At 48.1% G+C, this 26,626-nt stretch overlaps 1 protein-coding gene and 1 long non-coding RNA gene across 2 annotated transcripts in view; one reads left to right on the top strand and one right to left on the bottom strand.

The window, feature by feature from the left end:
• SEH1L (SEH1 like nucleoporin) overlaps positions 1-4,089 on the bottom strand; it is a 32,087-nt gene extending 27,998 nt beyond the window's left edge. The window contains exons 1-2 of the mRNA XM_024120829.3: positions 3,866-4,089; positions 1,064-1,114 (exon numbers count right to left, since the gene is read on the bottom strand). Coding sequence (XP_023976597.1) covers positions 1,064-1,114; positions 3,866-3,976 — 162 coding nt within the window. The 5' untranslated portion in view covers positions 3,977-4,089. The remainder of the gene's footprint in view (positions 1-1,063; positions 1,115-3,865) is intronic.
• A 213-nt stretch (positions 4,090-4,302) lies between these two features.
• LOC114484399 (uncharacterized) lies at positions 4,303-25,912 on the top strand. Its single transcript, XR_003677248.2, has 4 exons — positions 4,303-4,584; positions 19,372-19,557; positions 22,764-22,931; positions 25,149-25,912. It is a non-coding gene; the product is annotated as an uncharacterized lncRNA (long non-coding RNA).
• The last annotated feature ends 714 nt before the right edge of the window (positions 25,913-26,626 follow it).

Below are 26,626 nucleotides of genomic sequence, written 5' to 3'. Positions count from 1 at the left end.
GGGAACCGGGTTCGCGCCCCGGTCTGGGAGGATCCCACATGCCGCGGAGCGGCTGGGCCCGTGAGCCATGGCCGCTGAGCCTGCACATCCGGAGCCTGTGCTCCGCGACGGGAGAGGCCACAACAGAGGGAGGCCCGCATACCACAAAAAAAAAAAAAAAAAAGAAAAAGAAAGTAGGCAGAAACAAAGAACTACATATTGTAGAATTCCATTTATATGAAATGTCTAGAAAAAGTAAAACTATATCAACAGTTCAGTGGTTGCTTGGGGCTTAAGAGGGAACGAGGATTGACCCCAAAAGGCACAAGGGAAACTTCAGGGTTGATGGAAGTGTTCTAAAACTAGATTGTGGTTATGGTTGCATAACTGTGTAAATTTATTAACACTCGTTGAACTGTACATTTAAAATTGATGATTCTCAAGATACATAAAAATCTACCTGAGTAAAGCTATTTTTTCTAAAATACAAGAAGTAAAACTACGTACAAAACATCACAACTGGGCTTCCCTGGTGGCGCAGTGGTTGAGAATCTGCCTGCCAATGCAGGGAATATGGGTGCGAGCCCTGGTCTGGGAAGATCCCACATGCCGCGGAGCAACTGGGCCCGTGAGCCACAACTACTGAGCCTGCGCGTCTGGAGCCCGTGCTCCGTAACAAGAGAGGCCGTGACAGTGACAGGCCTGTACACCACGATGAAGAGTGGCCCCCGCTTGCCACAACTAGAGAAAGCCCTCGCACAGAAACGAAGACCCAATACAGCCAAAAATAAATAAATAAATAAATTTATTGAAAAAAAACCAAACATCACAACTATTAAAAAATATATAAAGGAAAAAGGTAAGAAATACTGAGATGCAAAAAATAATTAGGTTAGAATGATATAGAATTTCAAATTTCTTATTCTTAAATTTTCTGAAGTGCATTTGTTACTTTAATAGTGAAAAAAATGTAAGTAAAAGATATAAATTTTACAATTCTCTCAAAGCTGAATAGCAAGTCACTAATGCTACCAAATAGTAAATGTTTCAATTCTTTCAAATCACTGTAAAAATAAATACTAACCTTCCAGCTAGCAGTGCAATGCCAATCCCCACTTTCACTTTTATCCCAGACCTGTAAGAAAAAAGATATTTTATACGAAGAACTCCTACAAATTAATATGAAAAACATTAACATTAGTCAGTACAAGGGCATAGGAGGGGAACATAAATTCACAAAAGAATACAACCAGTAAGTAAACATTCACTCATTCAACAAAATATTTATTGAGAAACTTGGATATGTCAGGCACTGTGCTAAGCACTGGGGACAAGGAACCTTTGCTCTACTAGTTAATGTAGACAATATCAGTTACAGTCAAGTCTGGTTACTTATAGCCATTATGTCCTAGTTATGTCCTAGAATGTCACTGTAAGCAGTGAATTGGCGAATACCAAACCACTCCTCCTGGGGAAAATATTGATAGGTGAGATTCACAGGAGCCTCTTCTGGTCACAATATATTTGTCAACCAATCAATACATAACCTTGTTTTATGGGTGTATATTTAAAAACACCTTATTTGGTATACACTATTGATTCGATAACACTGAACTCAGTGCAAAGAGCAGCATAACTCACATCTGAATGAAGCTTCCCTAACACACACCTTCTCCATAGGGCACATCACAGCCTTCTTCTTCTTTTTTTTTTTTTTTTTGTGGTACACGGGTCTCTCACTGTTGTGGCCTCTCCCGTTGCGGAGCACTGGCTCTGAACGCACAGGCTCAGTGGCCATGGCTCACGGGCCCAGCCGCTCCGCGGCATGTGGGATCTTCCCGGACTGGGGCACGAACCCGTGTCCCCTGCATCGGCAGGCGGGTTCTCAACCACTGCGCCACCAGGAAAGCCCGCAGCCTTCTTGCTGGTGGGTACTCTATGCAGCACTACACTTGGGGACCACTTCAGACAGTGGAAATCACCAAAAAAAGAACAAAAATGTGAAAAATATGACACTAAATAGACAATGAGAAGGATGCTTGTTTACATTATTAAAGCCTGAATCATAAGGCAGAGTGTCACCTGTCCAACCTCAGCTGGAAACGCACATCCGACAACTCTAATTTTTTTGCCACCCAACTCATGTCAACAAACAACCATGAGCATTGATTTTGGGGTTACAAAAAAATTTTAAAGAATAAGCAAATTCACAAATACAAAATTTGCAAATAATGAGGATCAACTGTATATATAACAAAACCAAAACACTGAACGTTACTACCAACAAAAAATACAGATTACAATAACAACATGACATTTTATTTTAACCTGTGTTAAAAAAAATGTAATGATAAACAGTATGGTGGCTCCTCAAAAAACTTCAAACAAAAATAGAATTGCCATGTGATCCAGCAATTCCACTTCTGGGTCTGCACCCCCAAGAGTTGAAAGCAGGGCCTCAAGGAGATATTTGTTCACCCACATTTATACCAGCATTATTCCCAACTAAAATGTAGCAGAAACCCAACTTCACTGACAGATGAGTGATAAGTAAAATGCGGTATATGCAATATATATTATTTTTAGCCCTTTAAAAAAGTTTTTAAGTTTAAACATTCCCTTTTTCAGGAAGGAAATTATGACATATTCTACATGTATGAACTTCAAAACATTATCCTAAGTGAAATCGGCCAGTCACAAAAAAGACAAATCCTGTAAAATCCCACTTATATGAGGCCGCTAGAATAGCCAAATTCAGAGACAGAAAGTACTAGGGTGGCTGCCAGGGGCGGGGGCCGGAGGGATCGGCTAGTTATGTTTAACGGGGACAGTGCGAAATGAGAAGGCTCTGGAGATGGATGCAAAGATATGAACATACTTAATACCACTGACCTGTACGCTTAAAAACGGTTAAGGTGGTAAATTTTGTTACGTGTACCTTACCACAATAAAAAATAATTAAAGAAAAAAAACTGCAATGATAATGCCCGACACGGACAACTATCACACTGATACTCTTCACCGGCAGCTGTTACATAGTACAACCTGCAAAAAGGTAATTTGCCAATTACTCTCAAAAGCTTTTAAAATATTCACTAATTTCTCTACTGGAATGAGCCTAAGGAAATCATCCAGAAAACATAAAAAGCTGGATTAACGAAGACTTTCACTGCAACACCACGACAGACAAAAGCTCCGTACTGGACGACCCACTAAGTCCTAGTGACTTGGAGGCTGAGCTCTACTCGGATAAGGAAACCCACTCGGTTAACGGACGCTAATTATTGCGACACTCCCACGGCTGGGCGGACGGAGGGGCGGGTGAGAAAACCTGGGCCTCGCAACACTTGCAGCCCGGGAAGTGGATTCCGACCCGCCCGCGAGGACGTCGCGTACGGAGCAGACCGGCCGCGCGGCACATCACCCCCCGGCACTTCTGTGAGGAGCGGGCGGACGGCGGGGAAGGGTCCCGGGGCCCTGCTCCGGATGGAGGAGCCGAGGTGCGCGGGGGCCGGCTCACCCCACCCACTGTGCCGGCGCCCCCGCGACCGAGGTCCCAGCCTGACCAACGAGGAGCGTGACCATGGCGCCCATGGCCCAGCCCGGCGGCCCTGCAGAGTGGGCCGAACCCGCGCGCCCAGCCTCCCCCGCGGCAGGAGCGCGCACGCAGCCGTGACGCACACATGCCCCCGCAACTGCGCGGAGGCGGCCCACGCGGCGTTGACTCCACAATAGCGAGGAGGGCGCCCGCCAGTCGGCCTGGGCTCTGGGCCTCGTGCCCGCACCGCGCCTCAAGTCGGGAGGAGTCCACTCTCCACGCGCCCCTCCGCTTGGACAGCGGGCCGCGCACGCTCCCGCCCCCTTCCGGGCTCGGCCCCGCACGCACCTTGACGCTCTGGTCACTGGAGCAGGTGGCCATCCGCCGTCCGTGGAAGTCGAAAGACACATCGTGGATGAGATCTTTGTGGTCCGCCGCGATGCTGCGCGCCACGAACATGGCTGCGCCAGCCCCTCCCTCCTCCAACAGGACGGCGCGGCGGCGCGCGGACCGCAGCCCACCCGGACCTGGCTCCGGGGCGCGCACGGCTGTACTTCCCGCGGGCCGCTCGCGCGCCCGGGGCTGCGCCGCGCCGCGCCCCGCCCCCCGCCCCGTCATACCCTGCGGGACGCCGGCCCCGCCCCGTCATACCCCGCGCAGCCGTGGCTACTGGACTTCTTGGGGTGCCAGCCAGTCTCTTGGATGCGGCGTTGCCTGTTCCCTGAGGAGAGTTAGGGAACTCTCTGTCGAAGTGTGGAAATTGGGGAGAATGCGAAGGTTAAGACTGTCGTCTGCGGGCCTCGGCCCTGAGTCAGTCTCTTCCGTGTTTGGGCGTGTGTCCCCGGGAGACAGGGCGGGCCGGGCTGGAGTGGGCGCGGAGAGGGGGCGGTGCGGACGGGGCGTGTGTCCCGGGCTGTGCCGGGCGGCCGGAGCGCAGGCTCCCAGATGTAGCGGGTGGACCCGGCCGTTTCCCGCCCCCGACACCAACCCCGGGAGGTGCGGAAATGGCTTTGCCTTGCTGGAAGTTCCTTCACTTGCCTTCTCCCCCGCGCCCCCCACTAAAAATGGTAAGATTTTATTGGTACTTTTAGAGGCAAACCCCCAAACCCGTGAGCTGCAGGTATGATAACTAAGAACTACTGTAACTGCTCTGAGGTCAAAAACACTCATTTCCAGAGAAAGTACTCACTCTCTGTGAAGGTTTGATAGATTTATAAAAGCTCCAAACCTTAAAAAACTTTGTATGAGTGAAGTTTAGAGACAGTAAACACAGCGGTTGTTGTCAGAGATTATCCGGGTGAGAGATTGAATAGGAGGGATTTTTTTTTTTTTTTGGTGGTATGCGGGCCTTCCTCTGTTGTGGCCTCTCCCGTTGCGGAGCACAGGCTCCGGACGCGCAGGCTCAGCGGCCATGGCTCACGGGCCCAGCCGCTCCGCGGCATGTGGGATCCTCCCATACCGGGGCGCGAACCCGGTTCCCCTGCATCGGCAGGCGGACGCGCAACCACTGCGCCACCAGGGAAGCCCCCGGGATTTTTCTTTAAAGAGACTTAATTTTTTTAGAGCAATTTTAAGTTCATAGCAAAAGTTGATCAGAAAATACATAGAGGTCTCATAGGCAACTACCCTCCCCACTCTCAGTATTAGCAGCGCAGTCGTACATTTGTTACATAGCATATTACTATCACCCAAAGTCCATAGTTTACCTTGGGGTTTACTCTCAGTGTTGTACATTCTGTGGGTTTTGACAAATGCATAGGGACATGTATTCACCGTGGTAGGGTTGTACAGAATGGGTTCACTGCTCTAAAAATCCTTTGTGCTCCACCTAGTCATCCTCCCCTACCCCCATCACTCAATCTTGGGCAACCACTGATCTTTTCACTGGCTCCATAGTTGTGCCTTTTCCAGAATGTCCTATAGTTGGAATCATACAGTATGTAACCTTTTCAGATTGGTGACTTTCACTTAGTAATATGCGTTTAAAATTCTTCCATGTCTTTTCATGGCTTGATAGCTCATTTCTTTTTCACACTGATTAATGTTCCATTGTCTGGATGTATCAAAGTGTATCCATTCAACCCCTGAAGGACCCATTGGTTGCTTCCAAGTTTTGGCAGTTAAGAATAAAGCTGATACAAACATCCATATGCAGGTTTTTGTGTGGAGATAAATTTTCAACTCCTTTGGGTAAATACCAAGGACCATGATAGCTTCCTCATATGGCAAGTATATGTTTAGTTTTGTAGAGAACCTCCAAACTGTCTTCCATAGTGACTGAATCATTTTACATTCCCACCAGTAATGAATGAGAGTTCCTCACCAGCATTTGGTGTTATCAGTGTTCCAGATTTTGGCCATTCTAAGAGACATGTAGTGGTATCTCATAGTTGTTTGTTTTAATTTTCATCTCCCTCATGTCATGATACAGAACTTTTTTTTTTTTTTTTCCCGGTACGCGGGCCTCTCACTGTTGTGGCCTCTCCCGTTGCGGAGCACAGGCTCCGGACGCGCAGGCCCAGCGGCCATGGCTCACGGGCCTAGCCGCTCCGCGGCATGTGGGATCTTCCCGGACCGGGGCACGAACCCGTGTCCCCTGCATCGGCAGGCGGACTCTCAACCACTGCGCCACCAGGGAAGCCCTAGAACATCTTTTTATATGCTTATTTGCCATCTGTATATCTTCTTTGGTATCTGTTAAGGTCTTTGGCACATTTTTTAATCAGGTTTTATTTTCTTACTATTGCGTTTTAAGAGTTCTTTGTATATTCTGGATAACATTCCTTTATCAGAAGTTTTTTGTTGTTGTTTTTCTCAAATATTTTCTCCCAGTCTGTGATGTGTCTTCTTCTCTTGACCATTTCTTAAAATTACATAATTATTACATAATTATTAGGCTGTTTACTGTAAGAAATGTCTTACAATACAGGTACATATAAAGTAAAAAGTTAAAGTCCCCATTCACCCCACAATCTAATCTCCCTGCCTAAAGAATATGATTGTTGCTGTGTACGCCTCCACACATTTTCTATGGGATTATAGAATACAAAGCATACATGTGTACCTAGTATCAGAACGTTGGTTTGGGTTTTTTAAAGTAAATTTACTATACTAGCTTTTCCTTTTTAAAAATGTCTCGTATGTCTTAGACACCTTTCTACATGGGTCTAGTTCATTCTTTTTTTTTTTAACTATTTATTCATTTATTTAATTTTTGGCTGCATTGGGTCTTCACTGCTGCACGCGGGCTTTCTCTAGTTGCAGTGAGCGGGGGCTACTCTTTGTTGCAGGGCGCAGGCTTCTCATTGTGGTGGCTTCTCTTGTTGCAGAGCACAGGCTCTAGGCGCGCAGGCTTCAGTAGTTGTGGCACACGGGCTTCAGTAGTTGTGGCTCGCGGGCTCTAGAGCGCAGGCTCAGTAGTTGTGGCACACGGGCTTAGTTGCTCCACGGCATGCGGGATCTTCCCGGACCAGGGCTCGAACCCGTGTCCCCTGCATTGGCAGGCAGATTCTTAACCACTGCGCCACCATGGAAGCCCTCTTTCACTCTTTTTAACGTATGCATTCCTGAATACGGACAAACTGTGGTTTATTAACCATTCTCCTGCTAATGTACTAACCTGTAAAGATCACCATAGGCATGCTTTATTTCTTTATTCATATAGGTTTTATTATATGTGCTTTTTTATAGTTCTAAAGGTTTTCTTCACACAGTTTTACATGTATTAGGTTTATTAAAACTTTTAATAGTTTTTTATACTGTTGTGAAGGGCTGTTTTTCTATATTGTTTGTAAGAAAGCTATGTTTGTATATTTATTTTGTGTCTGTTCCCTTAATGGACTCAATTCATTTAGCTTCTACGTTGACTCTCTTGGGTTAAAAATCATACCAGCTGCTAATAATGAGTTACAGATAATTTCTTTTTTTTTTTTTTTTTTTGCGGTACACGGGCCTCTCACTGTTGTGGCCTCTCCCGTTGCAGAGCACAGGCTCCGGACGCGCAGGCTCAGCGGCCATGGCTCACGGGCCCAGCCGCTCTGTGGCATGTGGGATCTTCCCGGACCGGGGCACGAACCCTTGTCCCCTGCATTGGCAGGCGGTTTCTCAAGCACTGCGCCACCAGGGAAGCCCTACAGATAATTTCTATCAGTTAGGATTCGATCACAAAAACAGTATCCACTGCAAGTATTTGAAACAGGGAATTTAACACAGGAAATTATGATTAATTAATTATAATTATTATTATAAATATGTTGGAAGCAAAAATTAAGAGCAAAAAGGGAACATGTGAGGTTACCCAGAGATTAATAACTGCAGGAAACAGTTCCCCTACCAGGGCAGGAAAAGTGAAAGGGAAAATAGGGCCTGCCATTACTGACCCTCAGACTGCTGGTGCTGGAATGTTCACCACCAACTGGCAGGAAGCTGGGAGCCAGCACCCCGGATGACCCTGCCAGTGTCCAGCAGTAGCCACAGCCAAAGGAGCAAGGGATACAAGTTCTGCACAGCCGAGGTTCCTGGAGCCCCTGCTGCAACAGCAGCATCCAAGCTTATGGCATCCTACAAGTGGTTGCATTACAGCACAGATTGAAACCCAGCCTCACAGGCAACCTCTGCTATTAAAGGGCGTGGATTGGGAAAAGAAACAGTTGGAATGGGGACATAGGGGCAGGTCCTGATGAAGCTGGGGACGCTGAGGCCTAAATTCTGTGAGTGCCAGTAGAAGCAACCCTTCCACTCTATCTGAGGACAGTGATCCTGCTTTGTCTGAGGAGCCTGTAATAACCTCTTCTGCGGCAGTTGCCTTGAAAGACACTGCTGCTCATCCTCAAGACTGGCCACGGGCGCCCCTCTTTACTTCCAGACCCATAGCAAAACATGTCCCAGTAAGCCCAAAGGGTGAGGCACAAAGTTTGACTCATGAGGAGGTGTACTATGCTCCAAAAGAAGCGTTACTTTTCTAACTTATGCAGACATAATTCTGGGGAATATCTGTGGGAATGGATATTAAGAGTGTGGGATAGGGGACTTCCCTGGTGGTCCAGTAGTTAAGACTCCACGCTCTGAATGCAGGGGCCCAGGGTTCGATCCCTGGTCAGGGAACTAGATCCCGCATGCTGCAACTAAGACCCGCCACAGCCAAATAAAGAGTGTGGGATAATGGTGGAAAGTAAATAAAGTAGGATCAGGCTGAATTTACGGATATGAACCCACTAAGCAGAGCTTCTGGATATAGTGTTGTAACTCAAGGGGTTAGAAAGGGCTCGTTTGGGGGGCTGAGACACTGACCAAAAGGTAACCCACACTAAATGAAGACATGCCAGACCTGCCTTGGTCTATCGTGAAGTAAGGGACCCAAAAGGCCTAGGAAGGTTGGAGTGTGAGAGTGGATTTATCATGTGGGACCTGCTCACCCACTCCAGGAGGGCCCGGAGGACACACCTTGCACCATGACTGTGAGAAATACATTTGTGAGGGAGCCCCAGCATCCTTGAAGAACTCCTGTGGTCACTTCTTCCTGTAGGCACAAAATTACAGTGGGAACTGCCACCAAACTAGGATCCTTAAATGGGAATAATTGGATCCAAGGAGAGCAGGATAATTGCCAAAGACAAGGTGGGGCCAGGTACCATAATGGACAGCAGATTCAAAGCAGTAATTAGCATAGTCTTATTGGCAGAGACCTATGGCACTGACTAGTTGATCATGGTGTCCTTAGAAGAAAAGAGATGGGCAGTCTACTAAATTCTTACTTGTTCTGTGTCACAGGAAGAGTTCTAGGTCAAGTGCACAAACTTGTGTCGTGTCATAAAAAGAGTCACGGCCTTAGAGTCAATGTCAGACTTGACCCAGTTTACAGACCCAAAAACACTTGATTAAAGGGGAGACCAGATCCCCTTGAGGAAAGACCCTGCTGTGCTGGCAAAAACAGACACTGAATCTTCCTCCCAGCCTTCCCTCGGGATCTGGGGCCTTTTACCACAGTGATTATGCTCTAAGGAAAAGGAAATAATTAGACTTTTCAAGAATTACTGAACACTAGCTCCGAACTGACCCTTATTCAAGGTGACCCAAAACATCACTGTGGTCCACCAGTCAGAGTAGGCCTTGTGGAGGTCAGCTGACCAGAGGAGTTTTAGCTCAGATGTCTCTCACAGTGGGTCCCCAAGCCAATGCTGTGGTTATTTCCCCAGTTCTGGGATGTGGTTGGGGTAGGCAGCTGGCAGAATCCTCACGTTGGTTCCCTGACCTGTGAAAGGAGGAATGTTTTTTGGGAAAGGCCAAGTGGAAGCCACTAGAACTGCCTCTACTGAGGAAAGTAGTGAACCAAAAGCAATACTGCAGAGATTAGTGCCACCAACAAACGCTTGAAGGATGCAGGAATGGTGATTCTCATCACATCCCAATTCAGCTCACTTACTTGGCCTGTGCAGAAAACAGGTGGATCCTGGAGAATGATGGTGGGTTATCATATATTTATGCAGACAGTCGCTGCAATTGCAGTTGCTGTTACAGATGCAGTTTCATTGCTCAAGCAAATGAACACCTCCCATGGGAGCTGGTTTGCAGCTGTTGGTCTGACAAATGCTTTTTCCTCAATACTTGCTAATTACCATTTCCACCAGAAACAGTTTGCTTTCAGCAGGCTTGGCCAGCAATGCACTTTCACAGTTGTCTTGGTCTGCTTGGGCTGCCACAATAAAATACTGCAGACTGGGTGGCTTAAACAACAGAAATGTATTCTCTCACAGTCCTAAAGGTTGGAAGTCCTGGATCGAGGTGTCGGCAGATTTCATTTCAGGTGGGAGCGCTCTTCCTGTCTGGCAGACATCCACCTTCTCACTGTGTCCCCACACAGCCTCTCCTCTGTGTGCAGGAGAGAGATCTCTGATGTCTCTCCTCTTTTTACAAGGACACCAGTCTTACCAGATTAGGTCCCACCCTTTGACCTTATTTAACCTCCCTCCCTCCCTACAGGCCCTATCTCCAAATACAGTCATGCAGGGTCCCAAAATTCATCTGTTGAAGCCCTAACGCCCACTGTGGTGGTGTCTCCAATTGCGGTTGCTGTGCCAGATGTGGCTTCATTGCTTGAGCAACTTACACATCCCCTGGCACCTAGTATGCAGCTACTGACCTGACAAATGCCTTTTTCGCTGTACCTGTTAGTAAAGACCACTAGAAGCAGTTTGTTTTCATCTGGCAAGGCCAGCACTGTACCTTCACTGACCTACCTCAGGGGTGTATCAGCTCTCCAGCCCTGTGTCATAATTTAGTTCACAGGGGTCTTGATTGCCTTACTCTTCCACAAGATACCACACTCGCCCATTATTCCTGACATTATGCTGGTTGGATCTAGTGAGCGAGAAGTAGCAACTATGCCAAACTTACTGGCAAGACATTTGTGTGTCAGAGGGTGGGAAATAAATCTGACAAAAATTCAGGGGCCGTCTGCCTCAGTGGAATTTCTAGGGGTCCAGTGGTGTGGGGCATGTCAAGATAATCCTTCCAAGGCCCCTCCTGCAACCAAAAAAGAGGCACAATGCCTGGTGGCCTCTTTGGACTTTGAAGGAACATATTCCTCGCTTGAGTGCTACTCCAGCCCATTTACCAAGTGACCCAGAAAACTGCTAGTTTTGAGTGGAGTCGTTGCCTCCCGCCACACACTATCTTCTCTGTTTCAGTCCCTGCCTGTGGCCTCATGGGGTGTTGCCCACAGTCAGTTGACTGAGGAAGAGAAAACTCAGGCCAGATAGACAGACGGTTCTGCCTGACCTGCGGGCACCAGCTGCAGCACTGCCGCCCGTCTCTGGGGCACCCCCGAAGGACAGCGGTGAGCAGAAGCCCTCCTGGTGGGCAGAACTTCCAGCAGTGCACCTGGTCGTTCCTTGAAAGAGAAATGGTCAGAGGTACAACTGTACACCGATCCCTGGGCTGTGACTTGATGGTCAGGGACTTGGAAGGAACATGACTGGAAAGTTGGTGACAAGGAAATTTGCGGAGAGGTACGTGGATAGACCTCCCTGAATGGGCAAAAAACATGAAGATATGTGTGTCCCATGTGAATGCTCACCAAAGAGTGACCTCAGCAGAGGAGGATTTTAATATTCAAGTGGATAGGATGACCCGTTGTATGGACACCACCCAGCCACCCCTGTCATCACCCAGTGGGCTCACGAACGTGGCTACAGGGGCAGGGGTGGGGGTTACACATGGATTTCCACTCACCCAAGGCTAACCTGGCTACGGCCACGACTGAGTGCCCAGTCTGAAGCAGCAGACACCAGCACTGAGTCCCCAGTATGGCATCATTCCCCAGGGTGACCAGCTAGGTACCTGGTGGCAGGTTGATTACATTGGACCACTTCCATCATGGAAGGGGCAGTATTCTGTCCTTCCTGGAAGACACATTGACTCTGGGTATGGACTTACCTCCCCTCATGCAGTGCTTCTTCCAAAACTCCCATCCATGGACTTACAGATCGCCATCATGGGGTCCACACAGCATTGCTTCTGATCTAGGAACTCTTCACAGCAAATGAAGTATGGCAGTGGGCCCCTGCCCATGGAATTCACTGGTCTTCCTCTGTTCCCCGCCGTCCTGAAGCAGCAGTCGTGATAGAATGGTGGAATGGCCTTTTGAAAGACTCTGTTACAGTGACAGCTAGGTGGCAGTCCCTTGCAGGGCTGGGGCAGGGTTCTCCAATATATGGTGCTGTTTTTCTCAAAGTCAGGAATCAAGGGGTAGAAATGGGAGGGCCACCACTCACCATTGCCCCTAGTGACCCACAGCGACATTTTTGCTTCCTGTTCCTGCTCTGCCTCTGCCCGGCTGGCCTGAAGGTCCTAATTCCATCAGGAGACACAACAATGAGTCCATTGAATTGGAAGTTAAGACTGCTTCTCGTCCGCTTCAGGTTCCTCATTCCTGTGAATCAGTAGGCAAAGAAGGAGTTACCGTGCTGTCTGGGGTGACTGGCCCTGATTCCCAAGGGGAGATTGGGCTGCTCCTCCTCAGTGGAGCTAAGGAAGAGTATGTCTGGAATAGAGGAGAGCCCTTAAGGTGTCTCTTAGAATTACCATGCCCTGTGATTAAAATCAGGGGAGAACCACAACCCAATCCAGGCAGGACTACTAATGGCAGGAATGAAGGTTTATGTCACACCACCAAGGAAAGAACCACGACCGGCTGAGGTGCTTACTAAAGGCAAAGGGAATACAGTATGGGTAGTGGGAGAAGGTGTGTTACAACCACCAGTGATCAGTTGCAGAAATGAGGATGTGGTGGTTACATGTAGTGGTTACATGAATATTTCTTCCTTATTTGGTTACAAATAAAGATATATAGAGATATATATATATATATATATAGATATATCTATCTGGTAAATAGCTTTGTCTTCTTCCCCTCTTATTCCCTTATTATATGACCTAAGAGTACAGTATTAATTTACATCATAGAATTATGGGACATCAAGAGGAGTAAACATCACTCCAGGACTTTGCATCCTCTCCTGGGGAAAGAGTCAGTGCATTTTTCGGTTGTTCCCAGGATGTTCGTTGTATCATGCGAGGCAGATGCTAGAGAACGCGGATGGGCCTCATCCATACCGTTGAAAGCCTTAAGAGCAAAGACGGAGGTTTCCCAGGGAAGAAGGAATTCTGCCTTAAGACTGTAGCACAGAAATCCTGCCTGAGTCTCCAGCCTGGCAGCCAGTCCTATAGACCTCAGACTTGCCAGCTCCCACAGTCACATGAGCTGATTCCTTTAAATAAATCCCTTTAAATATAAATTATATATAAATATATATTGGTGTTCTCCATGCCTACATATAGGGACTTATTTTATATAAATTATTATATATTATTATTTTATATAAAAGGGATTTAAATAATATATATTCTATAGGTTCTATTTCTCTGCAAAACTCTAATACAATTAGTTCCACCTGGTTTTGTAGTTTTGTAATTGTACAATATGTACTTTTTTCATCTAGCTTCTTTCTCTCTGCATTACGTTGGTGAGCTTCACCGCTGCTCTGCATGGTCCCCCACTGCATTGGGTGGGCTGCGGGGTACACCACCTGTCCGTCTGCAGCGCCTCCTGAGACAGTGACCTGTAGGTGGCACTAAAACACCTCATGCAGAACTTTGAAATGCATGGCAACTGTGCAGATTCCTAGCTGTTGGCAACGTCTGAAATGTTCCATGGTTTATAATAGAGCAGACAGCATATAACCAAATTGGAAATGAAATCTTTCCGTTTCTAAATTCAGTGCTCGTTGACTCAATACACTTGAAGAGCTCAGGACTCAGAGGCCGGGGCACAGCTGCCCTGAGTCCAGCCCCAGGGAGGGGGCCACGACTGGGAAGGGTCCTGCAGGCTCTTGGGTTCGGTGGCCCTGGGTCTCCTGCCGGGAGGAACCTGTTTTCACCCACAACAATAACAGCAGCGAGAGTACCTGCATCCTCCTGCACCACCTCCCGGAGCCCCGACACCACCCGGCCAGGGGTCACAGGAGCACGGGGAGTCCCGATTCAGAAGAATCTCTGAGCCCGGCGACCCTGGATATCTGCTGATGATCAGGGAGTCTGCTTATTCTCTACCTTCCAAGTGTGTGGGCACACTGCCTTTTCTCTGAAGAAAGGCTGCTCACTGTACAAATGTTCTCAAAAAAATAAAGCAAAACAAAGGGAAGCCAGTGCATTGCTTGCAAGACACACAGAAAAGTAAGACCCATGGAAAATCAGCTCCGACAGGAGGGGCGTGGGGGCGAGAGACGGCGTCTCCCGTGGGAGGCTGGGGGAAGGAGAAAGAGGGGCACCTCTGGACTCACAGGTGGCTTCCGAGCATGACATCTTCAGTCCTTGGGGCCAAAGGCTGCCCTCTGGGGAGAGAGGCTGGGTGGTTGTGGCCTTCTATGTGTCCCCTCCTGAGCATCTGAGAGGTGGCCTCCTCTCTCCATCTCTCTGCAGCACCTTAGGGAGAAAGTGGTCCTGCAGGCGGGCGTCCTCTGCTTCTCTAGCCCCTGACCCTGGGAAAGAGGAGCCCAGCTAGTCCAGGGGCAGAGAGCCCAGGGTGAGCTTTCCTTTTGGTTGCGGCAGAAGGAGAGCAGAGCAACAGCCGTGCCGAGCAGGGCAGAGGGAGATGAGCCTGGAGGGCCCAGCTAAGGCACGGTGAGAACAGAGCCTGTTTCCAGAGCACCGCCAGGTTTCAGAGGGAAACCCTTGCCATTTGAGCCTCCCTCTTGGTGTAGAAGCAACAGCATTTGGGGCTGGGATGAAGGACTCAGCCTCCTTCCTGCACAGGGTTCAGAGGGCAGCTTTGGACTGAAATGCCAAGAAGGCTCTGTGCTTCAGAACCAGGGTGCCTGCGTTGCTGGGTGTAAGGAAAGCACACCCCCAGGAGCTGTTCTTCGCACTCTAATTTGTATTACATATTAAAAGGACACAGTAGGAGTCAAATTACAGGATAATGGACTTTTACTGGTAGAAAGGACCTCAGAGAGGGCCCAGACCAGTAGTTTCCTAACTGGTGTCCATGGCTGGGCTCCAGGGGCCCAGCCCTCTGCCAGCAGACACATCTGACCCTTAGGATGTTTGTCATTTGATGGGGATCAAGCAGAACAGACGGGTCTGGGGAGTTTGGGCGAAAGGAGGTTGGTGTGGCTGGGTGTGGCCGGGTGGGAGGTGGAGGGGTGACCGGAGGACGGAGTCAGTGTGGACGGGACCCGGCAGCCTTGGAGTCCTCAACTGGGGTGTGAAGGAAGGATACTCTATGATGTTCCTTGTCAGGAATTTAGGCAACAAAATGAGAGAGGGAGAGGGTGAGAGTGAGGAGGAAAGAGAGCAGGAGGGGGCACCTCACAACGGGTCCTGGCACACGCTACTCTAAGAAGCAGCTGGTCTCCACTCAGTCCTCAGGCCGAGGGAGAGGCAGGGGCTGAGCTTCTTGTGTCCCCCATCTCTCTCTAACTCCCCCCCACTCTCTCTCTCTCGTAACATTGTAACTTCTCTCCCCTTGGAACACAGGGCAGCTCCTGTCTTCGAGATCTCATGTCATCATGGGGCTTGTTGTCCTGGGACCTGAGAAAGAAAATGGAGTCTTCTGTTCATGCGATCACTGCCCAGCTGGTTATTTAGGACGCTGATGCGCAGTGCTGAGGAGCCTAGGGAGATGGGGAAGTCTTTTGCAGGTCACTTTTCAGAATGGTTGGAGATGGCTGTGGAAAATTCCCAAGCCCTTTGCATTCCAAGATTCCAGGCGAGGGGTCAGGTGTCCCTCCAACATCTGAAAAACTGCATTTTGAGCAGCCGGTTAAAGGCCCCTCAGGTCTGTGTCCTAATCCCCAGGGCCTGTGAAGAGGTTGCCTTACATGGTAAAGGAACTGGGCAGATGTGATTAAGGTACTTGAGATGGGGAGATTACCCTGGATTATCCAGGAGGGCCTGATGAAATCAATATAGTCCTTCTAAAGGGCGTGCAGGAGGGTCAACGTCAAAGGAAAAGGTGATGTGATGAGAGGCAGAGTCTAGTGTGAAGTGACTGCGAGACAGGGAATGTGGGCGCCTCTGGAAGCAGATTCTCTCCTGGACCCTCCAGAAGGAACAAGCCCTTGGTTTTAGCCCCTTAAGACTCATTTTGAACTACTGGCCTCCAGAACTGTAAGAGGATAAGTTTGGGTTGTTTTAAGCTACAAAATTTGCGGTAATTTGCTACAGCAGCCGTAGGAAACACACACAGAGCAAGCACTGGGTTCTATCGAAGGGAATTACACAAGCCTTTCCCTTCCCTCAAGGACAGACTCTGGCCTGGTGCAGATGCCCCCACCTTTGCTTTATGCTGGAATCACATGGGGAACTTTTGAAGCCCCAGATTAACTAAGCCACAATCTCTGGCAGTACCAGCACCCAGGCAGCAGCAGCATCACTTTTTTCTTTAAATAGAGAAATAGTCTGCATGACAACAAAATGTCCATATCTAAGTGTTCAGCTCAAAGCATTTTCACAGTTGTACACACCCATGTATCCACCACCCAAGACAAGATACAGTAAATTCCCATCACAACAGAAAGTGAGATCACCCCTCTGCAGTGAATTCTGACCACCCCCCACCCCGAGGCAACCCCTTTCTGACTTTTATCACCATAGTGAGTTTTGCCTGTTCTTGGACTTCATATAAGTGGAATCACACAGTGTGTATTTTTTGGTGGTGTGGCTTCTTTTTTTCAAAACAATGTTTTTGAGATTCATCTATGTGGTTGTACATTCCTTTTTATTGCTAAATAGTATTTGATTGTATGAATATTTGCAATTTATCCATTTTGATGTTGATGTTGATGGATTTTGGGGTTGTTTACAGTTTGGGGTTATTATGAACAATTACATAGTGATTTTAAAGGATGGTCACAAAATGGTCCTCACATCCCCTTCTGCTGGAGCTTCTTCGACTAATAAAGACAGTGGAAGTGAGATTGTTCTAGACTGAGTTGTGTTCCCAAATTCATATGTTGAAGCCCTAACCTCCCCCGCTCCATGTGACTGTGTTTGGAGACAGGGCCTATAGGGAGTAATTAAGGTTAAAGGAGGTCATGAGGAGGGACCCTGATCTGATAGGTCTGGTGTTCTTATAAAATGAGGAAGAGAGACCAGAGTTCTCTCTCTCTCTGTACAGAAGAAAGGCCTCGTGAGGACACGGTGAGAAGGTGGCCGTCTGCAAGCCAGGAAGAGAGCCCTCACCAAACACTAGTCTTTGATCTTGGACTTTCCAGCCTTCAGAACTGTGAGAAAATAAATGTCTGTTGTTTAAGCCATCCAGCCTGCAGTATTTTGTTCTGGCGGTCTTAGCAGACTATCACAGACATTACCTTATTTCTGAGGGTATAAATGAGAGGCCACACAGCTTTGCAAAGCTGGGACGTTTCTTGGGGAACACTTGCCTCTGAGCCCAGGCTGCCATGGAAGCAGCCTGGCTATGCTGGGCCCACCCTGCCCAAAAGGCTACCGTGGACAATGGCTGAGCCCAGACTTCAGCCAGCCCTGCCCCAGGGCCAGGAGAGAGCGAGGAGCCATGTGGGTGGCTCTGCCAGGCCTGGCTGTGGGTGGGGGGTGGTGGGGGAGATGTGTCCCTCTCAACTCCTGACCATGGAATCCATGAGCAGGAGCAATGGTGGTTATACGCTGCTGGCTTTGGGGGTGGTTTTTCAGTCACACTGGATTACTGGAACAAGGCTGCTTTGAGCATTCTTGGAAAAGTCTCTTTTGGGAACCTAGTCATTCATTTCTCTCCATTAAGTATGTCGGGGTGGAATTGCTACATTGAAGATTAGATGGGTTTGTGACTTTATATGAATGTGCTAACATTGTCCAACGTGACTGGGCTACTTACACACCCAACAGTGATGCACCAGGTTGCTCCACATCCTTGCTCAACGGTTTGGTGCTGTCACTCTGCTGTTAGCCCCCACCCCCACCCCCACCCCGCCCCAGTGGGTGTGAAAGGACACTCACTGTCCTTTGGTTTTCAGTCCTTTTGTTGCTGATGGTGTTGAGCCCCTTTTCATGTGCTTATTGGCTATTCAAGAGTCTACTTTTGTGAAGCATCTGTTCAAGTCTTTTGTCTATTTTTAAACACTGGATTGTTTGTCTTTTTGTTCTTCATTTGTAAGAAGTCCTTATATATTCTGGATGCAAGGCTTTTTTCAGACAAATGACCGGGGATATTTACACCCCTCCCCCCCAGGTCTATGTGACATTATTACTTTTTAATCTCCCTACGATGCCCAGGTGATGCCAAGGTTGAGGCCACTCACCTGGTGCTTGTTTCCTTTGTTTTCTGGAGGACGAGATCAGGGTCCATGGGGCAGGGCTTGGAGTCAGAAGGCCTGGTGTTGATGTGGCTTCGACCCCAGCCTGCCTCGTGAACTTCGGCAAATCCTGTTAAATGATAAAATGAGGCACATTAAACATTTCAAGAGTTTATTTGAGTGCATGAGTTGGAATGTGGTTAGGAGCCCTCCACAGCGGGAGCGAGGTCAGGTTTTTATAAAGAAGATGCAGAAACAAAGCGAGGGAATTATTTGCTTGGCTGCAGCTTACGCAGGGGCTCTGTTTGGGAGATTAGAGCTGTCTGTGGTTGTCCTGACGCTTCGTCCTCTGGGATTCGATGCCCTGACTCTGGCTTTGGTGTGGGTTTGCTCATGCGGGCTGCCAAGGCATCGCAGCCATCCAGTCTGTCGGCCTCCGTGTTTAATTACTTTACCAGTCAATTAATAGCTCTGTACCTCCTCTTCTTACCCCTATAATGGACTTAATAATAGCACTAGGAAGAATGTGGCAATAATTAAAGGCAATCAAATGCAGAACCCTTGGTGCTAACTGGCTCTCGGGACAGTGTCAGGGCTTCAGATCAGAATTTCTCATATTTATGCAGAATCTTCTATCTTAGGTAAAACTTCCAGGTCACCAATATTCACCCTGCATGAAAACCTGGTGTGGGAGGAGGGGACAGTTATAACGCTTTAGATACATAAGGAAATCCTTGAAAATAATGTCTCCACTGCGTATTTGGTTTCCAAACAGCTGTGCATCAGATTCTCCAATTGACCGTGGACGGGGAAGGAGGCGGCAGTGGCTGACAGTCACACAGAGTCTGGCTTTGCAGGTTTTTTCTAAATGCAAAATTCCAAGACTGAAGGTGGCACTGTGCATGTCAATGATTCGTAGCGCTGAACCAGGTCACTCTCACGACCAAGGCTCGTGTCTACCCCGCACTGCGTGAGCCTTGACACACAGACGAAGCAGCTTTAGTCAGCGTGCACACTTTAGAGAATGCTCTTTTGTTTTTATGTTAGGTTAACTGACTGCGATACTCTTGTGGAAGGGATGGAAAGGAATGGCATGCTGTCTGCAGCTGCACACAAGGAGCTGGACTCAGAGGTCACGCAGATGGTAAAACTCAGACCTGGCACCAGAGCTCGGGTTTTCCAGTTCCAAGCCCAAGGCCTTGCCCCCTTCACCAGGGTTTCCCAAACTCTAAGGTGCGTTGCCTAGAGGTCTGAGAACTGCAGATTCTGGCTTAGGGGGCCTGGGTGGGACCAGGTTCTTTATTTCTGATAAACTCGCAGGTGATGGTGACACTGACCCCCGGACCATATTTGAGTGGCAGGCATGACACCACCCTCCATTCAAGGAGTCAGCGTGTCATCGTCCCACGCTGCTGCCCTCTGAGCAGTCTCATGGAGGTTGGCTTCCAGCCAGGACTACCATCCAAGGGGGAGCCTCACTAATCACCAAACCACTGTAGTTTTCCCTTAGCTGTGCTCCTCCTTTTCTGGGATGAACTAGAGGAATACAGCAAGAGGACACATCTAGGTGATGAAAAGCTCCTTGTGCCACAAATGTGTCACCCTAAACTTTGCAAAGAGCTCTGCTGGAGAGGGGGCAGGAGAGGGCCTTACTCCTCACAGGAGCTCTGTCTGGGAGGAAGTGGGAATTGGTAGAGAAGATGTGACGTGTGGCCGGAAGTGGATGCAGGTTACCATTCTCGTTCTGGAATCTTCCTGCGAATGTGTGAGGATGTATGTTGGTGTCAAAACAGGCAGGAATTAATAAAAAGATGCAAACAAAATAAAAAGGCATAGTTTTCTCTAAAAGCAAAGGACACAGAGACTTTTCCACACCAAGAAGGTAACACAGAGGAGGAAATAACGTGGCCTTCGCCCCCTGTACCCCTGGCTGGACATGCGGGTCCCAGGACTCCTGAATCCTCCTGGGACATGCAGCTGCCACTAAAACTTGCTCGTGGAAGAGGGCATGTCAGGCACAGGGAGACCGTTTTGACGTCCTGAGGGGCCTATGCCCTCCGAACGCTCCTGATGGTCCCTGGAAGCCCAGCGCCCTTCCTGCCCGGCCACTGTCCCACTACCTGGCAGGACCCAGGTCAGATCCAAGGAGTCCCTGATGGCCATCCCACCAGCAGGTGCCTGTGTGTGTCCCTGTCCCTTTTTTATTCCCCTTTCTTGGCATTTCACCTTTTTCCTGCCGTTTTCCGTGAGGCTCATCCTGAAACCCAGTCTCCCTAAAACTGAGTTCCTCTGCTGAATTTATGATTCCAACACCTGTTCCCCTCAAGACTGAGGAGTTTCAAAAGGGGGGTTGAAACCGAGAGGACCCTGTGGGGCCTCCCCGTTACAAAAGCCTTTCCAAGTACTCTGTTTCTCACTTGTGGGAAAAAGGCTTCAGCCTCCTAGACCTTCCCTGAGTTCCAAGGGGCAGATTCAGTTACTGATTAGGGAAGTGAGGGGAGGCAGAAACAAAGGAGGAGCACTCACAGACATAGAGCAGGATGGGGCAGGGTCCTGGCTCCTCCTCAAGGGATGCATGTAACCATCTGATATAGATCTCTGAGACTTTCTATAGCAAGTAAGGCCCCCACCCAGGTGGAGGATGGTCACTTCAAGCCAAGCATAAGCATGTGGACCCTAGACTGGTTGGAACCAGAAGGCTGATGATTGAGATTCCTGGAACATCACTCAGTACCTCCCCATCAACCAATCAGAGGAAGGCCACACACCCTGCAGACCTCCCCCTGGATTTTGCCTATAAAAACTCTTCCCCGGGGACTTCCCTCTTGGCACAGTGGTTAAGAATCGCCACGAGTTCGAGCCCTGGTCCGGGAAGATCCCACATGCCGCGGAGCAACTAAGCCCGTGAGCCACAACTACTGAGCCTGCATGCCTAGAACCTGTGCTCCGCAACAAGGGAAGCCACTACAATGAAAAGCCCACACACTGCAACAAAGAGTAGTCCCCTCTACAACGAAAAGTAGCCCCCACTTGCCGCAACTAGAGAAAGCCCGTGAGTAGCAACGAAGACCCAAAGCAGCCAAAAATAAATAAATAAATAAATAAATTTATTTTTTAAAAAAAACAAAAAAACTCTTCCCCAGAAACCATCAGGGAGTTCAGGCCTTTTGCGCACAAGCTGCCCATTCTCCCTGCTTGGCCCTGCAATAAACCTTTCTCTGTTCCAAGCTCCAATGTTCAGTGCATCAGGCACATGGACTTGGGTTCGATAACACTCCTACCCTGGTTTGGTCCAGATCAGAACACAGCTCCCACATCTCCTTCCCAACACCACATCTCCTGGAATGTTCTGCCTACTCTTTTGTACCTGGTAACATCAAGGGGCCAGGTGGCTGGAGGGCCAAGAGGAGGGCGGGAGTTCAAGCAGGGCAGACAGTTAGCTGGGAAGCCCCCATTCAGCCTGCGGATGGTCGTCTGTCCTGGCCCTTCCACATTTCTCATGCCTCTCTGGGCCTGGGGATGCAGAAGTACAAGCAGCTCCCAAGGGGGACCAGGGAGGGTCAAGCTCAGCACAGGCTTTGCAGGCAGAGCCGTACCTGTACCTGGGCTCCTGCTGTCATCAGCCTCTCGTTTCTGTGTCTGTGCCACACATGTGCTCCGAGAGCCAGGACCTGAGCTCATTTAACCCCTCAGTTTGGAGAGAGTAAGGAGTCTGGGCCTCTTTCCCTTTGACCCGTCTTTAGAGCAGCAAGGACGTTGCTTATTCTGTCCCCTGAGGCTTTCCTGCATCAAGAAGCTCCTGAATGGGACAAGAATAGCACTGGGCCATCAGAGAATAACTTGCCAGGCAATTATTGTCTTCAGAAAGTGATGTCGCTTTGCAAAATGTTTTAAAATAAACTGCATGTGCACTTCCACTTAGAGAGGAAAAGCTTATCATTTGGTTTCATTTAACAATGATTTACATGATGGTAAGAAAAGCAAGTAAATTCAAATGAAATTATTGATTTTTATGATTATAGATGAGAACTTCAACAAGAGTAAACGACAGTTTTCTGAGTAAATGCTAATTCTTAGAAAGCTGCATGAAAAACACGTATTAGCCACTGTATGTGATGAATGGATATGCTGATATTGCTATTTATAAAGTCCTTGTTGAGCGCAGACCTTCTCAATGAATTAGCAGATAGACATTTCCTCTGCAGATGCTGGAGGACGACGTCATGGTTCTTCTGCATCTATTCCCGTTGGTCAGGCCTGCACCACCTGGTGACGGATGCTTTCCAGGCAACTAATAGAACTTGCTAGTAGTAACTCAGTATCCGTTGAATAATCTGCAGTAACAATGAAATCCAATTCAAAAACAAACCTCAGTCTACATAAATGTTTGTGATTCATCCATCATCATATTGATTCCGTTTCTCACATCACATCCACAGTGTTTTTTAATGCGGGAGCCTTATTTATACTACGGCTGGAAGACAGTGGTGAGATGGGAAATTTTATACCCACAGAAGTTTACTTCCACGTGAGAGGTTTGGAATAAGGAACTCTCACCTAGAAACAATTTTCCCATCTCTGGGAAACAAGAAGCACTGACTGCCAAGGTATTTCATTACTCGCTATACCTAGATTATAGTTTGTCCACCTGGAGTGAATGATTACTACATTGGCAGGCGCAAATATATTTGTTCAAATCGTAAACAAATGAAAATCAGCTCCATATATTCTTTCATGCTAAAATTTTAAATCATACTCATATCCATGAACAATTTATGCTGTTTCTGCCTATAAGACTAACAGAAAGTCCTACATCATACTAAAAATATTCCTGGGATTCTCGTAAACTAAATAAGCCCCTAGGGTCTCGGACTGTCTACAACCTGGGATGTAACTTAAGTCCCACCTTCACTTACCTCTGCTCACTCACTCTCTGTAACAGAAGGCCTGGAACAAATTCCAAGTCCAGCCCAACAGCCGCCAGACACCTCTGGTCTTCTCCACACGCTTGTCTCTGTTTCCCACTGACCTCAGGCAGGTGCTGCCTCACGGCACTTGGCTTCCATCTGTCCCTCTGGCCTCCTGCCCAGGCTCTCAGTTGACAAGGAGGCATGGGATGAGTGGACTCACCCTCAGTGCCCATGCGCCATGTGGGTGTTAACTCCCCATGAGGTGATCTTCTGCCCAGGATGCTGGAGCTGGAGGCTGTTCTGAGGTCCAGTTGTTCAGCCGCTTGCAGGACTGTCCCAGGGATGGTCGCCTGCACTCAGCAGTGCTGACTCCAAGCCGCTGTCTCCAAACCGCTGTCTCCAGCCAGCTCTTCTTCCTTCTGGTTTGGTTCCTCGGCCTTGACCTCTGCTCCCTGCAGCTGCACCCCTGAAAAATGGAGCACTTGACCCTTTGCCCCAGGCTCTGCCTTCTGGGCCTTCCAGGCAAAAATGGATTCCTTTGATTGAGGCTTGGTTTCTCCATTTTCAAAATGGGGTAATACCCCCCCTCAAAGGGTTCTTTGAAGATTCAACACAGGTTATTTAGACAACAGCATTTTGTAACGCGTCATGTTCCTGCTGTACCTGTTCTCCCCTCAGTACAGTCGGGGGTCTCCCTCCTCCCCATGACGTCCTGAGCCCTGCAGTAGAGAGCTCCTGTCCACTCGCCTCGACCCCTGTGTTTCTGCAGTTTCTTTGTGTCCTGCTCGGCTGACCTACTTGCTGTGCCCAGACTTGTGTGCCTCACCTGTTGCCACCATCGTGCATCTTTGTTTATGTGGGAAATTCATGATCTCCCAGAAGCCGTCCAAATTCCTGTGCTGCGTTCCATGTCAAGTGATAGGATCTCATTTTATTAAACCACTTATGGGCTGCAGTGGGATTTGGTATATCAGAAAATGAGCAAACTGATTCAAAAGCTGTACCTTTATAATTATGCTGGAACTGAAATATTGTACTGTTTACTGTAAATGGCATTTGGTATAAAGTTAATTTGGTTTTTTACCGCATTTAGTGTATATCCATCAGGTTTCTTGGTTGCCACCTTAAACATAAGCAACACTTATGGAGAGATATTGGGGCTCACAGAACCGACAGGAGTCTAGATGATCCAACCTGGAAAATAGGCGGGACCTGGAGTTTGAGTTTTGGAGGCAACAGAAATTGTAGCAAAGCTGAGACCATAGGAACGGTTTGGTGCACACAAGGCAGCCGCGTGTTACCAAGAAGATGGCATGTGTCAATTGATCAGGATACGTTTCTTGCTTCCTCAGTGGTCCTCAGGCCAGGGCTCCCTGGGACAGCTCCTGTCCACGTAGGGACTCGGGGCGTCAGTCCACTCACCTCCTGCAGCTCCCAGGCTGTCTCAGGGAGGCTCAGGGAGAGCTCGAGGGCTGGAAGGACACCTCATTGCCTCAATCTGCAACTGACACGCATCACTTTCTTTCATGGCCCATTGGACGTGATAAAGTAAAATACATATTTTATGGCAAGACAAGAAAAATTTAAACATAAAAATTTTCTCTGCCTCTTTGTGCCTCCTTCCTCCCCTTTAGTGTGTGTTGTGCACCTGCATTAACCAGACCTCCTTAGGAGATAACATTCCTTCCTAATGCTTTAAGGGATCACAATGACTCACTACTCACTTTGTACGTGCAGAACTGGACTAGGTAAATTGTCAATACGTCATTTGATGTATAACCCTTTGCCTCAAAAACGTGTAGAACTGTGCTTTGACTTCTAACGGGCAGAACAGTCCTCGGAGCTTTCTGAAAGACTGTCTCCCCGGTTATAATCCTCAGGTTGGCTGAATAAATTTCTCCATTTCTTTCTTAGATTGACTACTGATGAATTTTTCCTCGACAGACAGAACTGGTCACTGGCTAACTACAAGGCTGCCAGGAGGATAGTTTGTCCTATTCCTGAAGTGCTCCTCTGCCACCCCTCCTCCTAGCAAACTTTCCTATTCACTTCACAGTGCAGCCTAAGCATCCTGTCCTTTGTGAAGTTTCCCAGCTACATGGACACAGATGACAGCCACTCTCTCCTCTGTGCTCCCAGAAGCCGTGGTTCACAGCCTGTGGTATTTAACTTGCAACCTAAGTCTCAGTGGGTCAGCCTTTCTTTGAAAGGTAAATGAAATATGGCTCAAACCAAGATCCCTGTAGGACGGCTGACACAGCTACCCTGGGCCCCCCCAAAAGTCCTACGCTGTTCATCGGGGCTCGACATTCCTCCTAGTCACCTTGTTTCCAAGTTCGGCTGCCATGAATCCTCAACCTCCTCGCACCCGTGTTCCTTTGCTGTGTTGATTAAGTTCCCTAAAATAAATGCACACGAAGTATCTAAGTCACTGGCAAAGTTCAGTGAAGGGTTGGGGTTATGGAGGACATATACATCACATAAATATCATTTAAAATTGAATACCAGGGCTTCCCTGGTGGCGCAGTGGTTGAGAGTCCGCCTGCCGATGCAGGGGACACGGGTTCGTGCCCCGGTCCGGGAAGATCCCACGTGCCGCGGAGCGGCTGGGCCCGTGAGCCGTGGCCGCTGAGCCTGCGCGTCCGGAGCCTGTGCCCCGCAACGGGAGAGGCCACAACGGTGAGAGGCCCGCGTACCGCAAAAAAAAAAAATAAAATAAAATAAAATTGAATACCAGACATGTTTGTCCTTTGATTTTGTTTAACCTTTGTATAAACAATTTACTCTAAATAGCAACACAGACAAAAAGCTATATAAACACAAAGGAAGTCATGTGGAAATGAGATTGTTTACTCTTTTTATTATATAAGAGTATTAAACGGTCATGATTTTAAAACTCAAAAAACAAAAGGAAAGATAGATACCCCTTTAGCACTTTCTCCCTTCTTCCATTTCTGCTCTCCAGAAATAACCAGAATTATGTGTTTTAAAATGTATTCTTCCAGAAATTTATTATGCATATACATTTTTTCAAAAATTGGATCCTATTATAAGTAAGATTACTTTGTGATTTGCGTTTTTCACTCAACATTATATCTTGGCCCTCTTTTAGGTATAGGTGTATGTGCGTATATATATATGTATATATATATTTTTTAACTGCTCTAAATATTTCATTTTATGCATGTGCATTCATTCATTCAATAAACATTTAGTGAGCGTTTATATGTGCCAGGCATTGTGACCAGTCTCCCACTGGTGGACACTTGGGTCCAGTTTGTTGCTTTACACACAGCGCATAATGAGCATCCTGGTGAAGATGCTGGGTCACAGAGCAGGTGCACTGTGAGCTCTGACTGGATGGACCCTTTGCAATGTCACCTCGGTCATAG

The sequence above is a fragment of the Physeter macrocephalus genome, chromosome 19 (genome assembly GCF_002837175.3).
Source record: "Physeter macrocephalus isolate SW-GA chromosome 19, ASM283717v5, whole genome shotgun sequence".
Lineage (NCBI taxonomy): Eukaryota > Metazoa > Chordata > Mammalia > Artiodactyla > Physeteridae > Physeter > Physeter macrocephalus.
The sequence above is the reverse complement of the archived record's forward strand: the minus strand, read 5'-3'. Positions and strand labels throughout refer to the sequence as shown.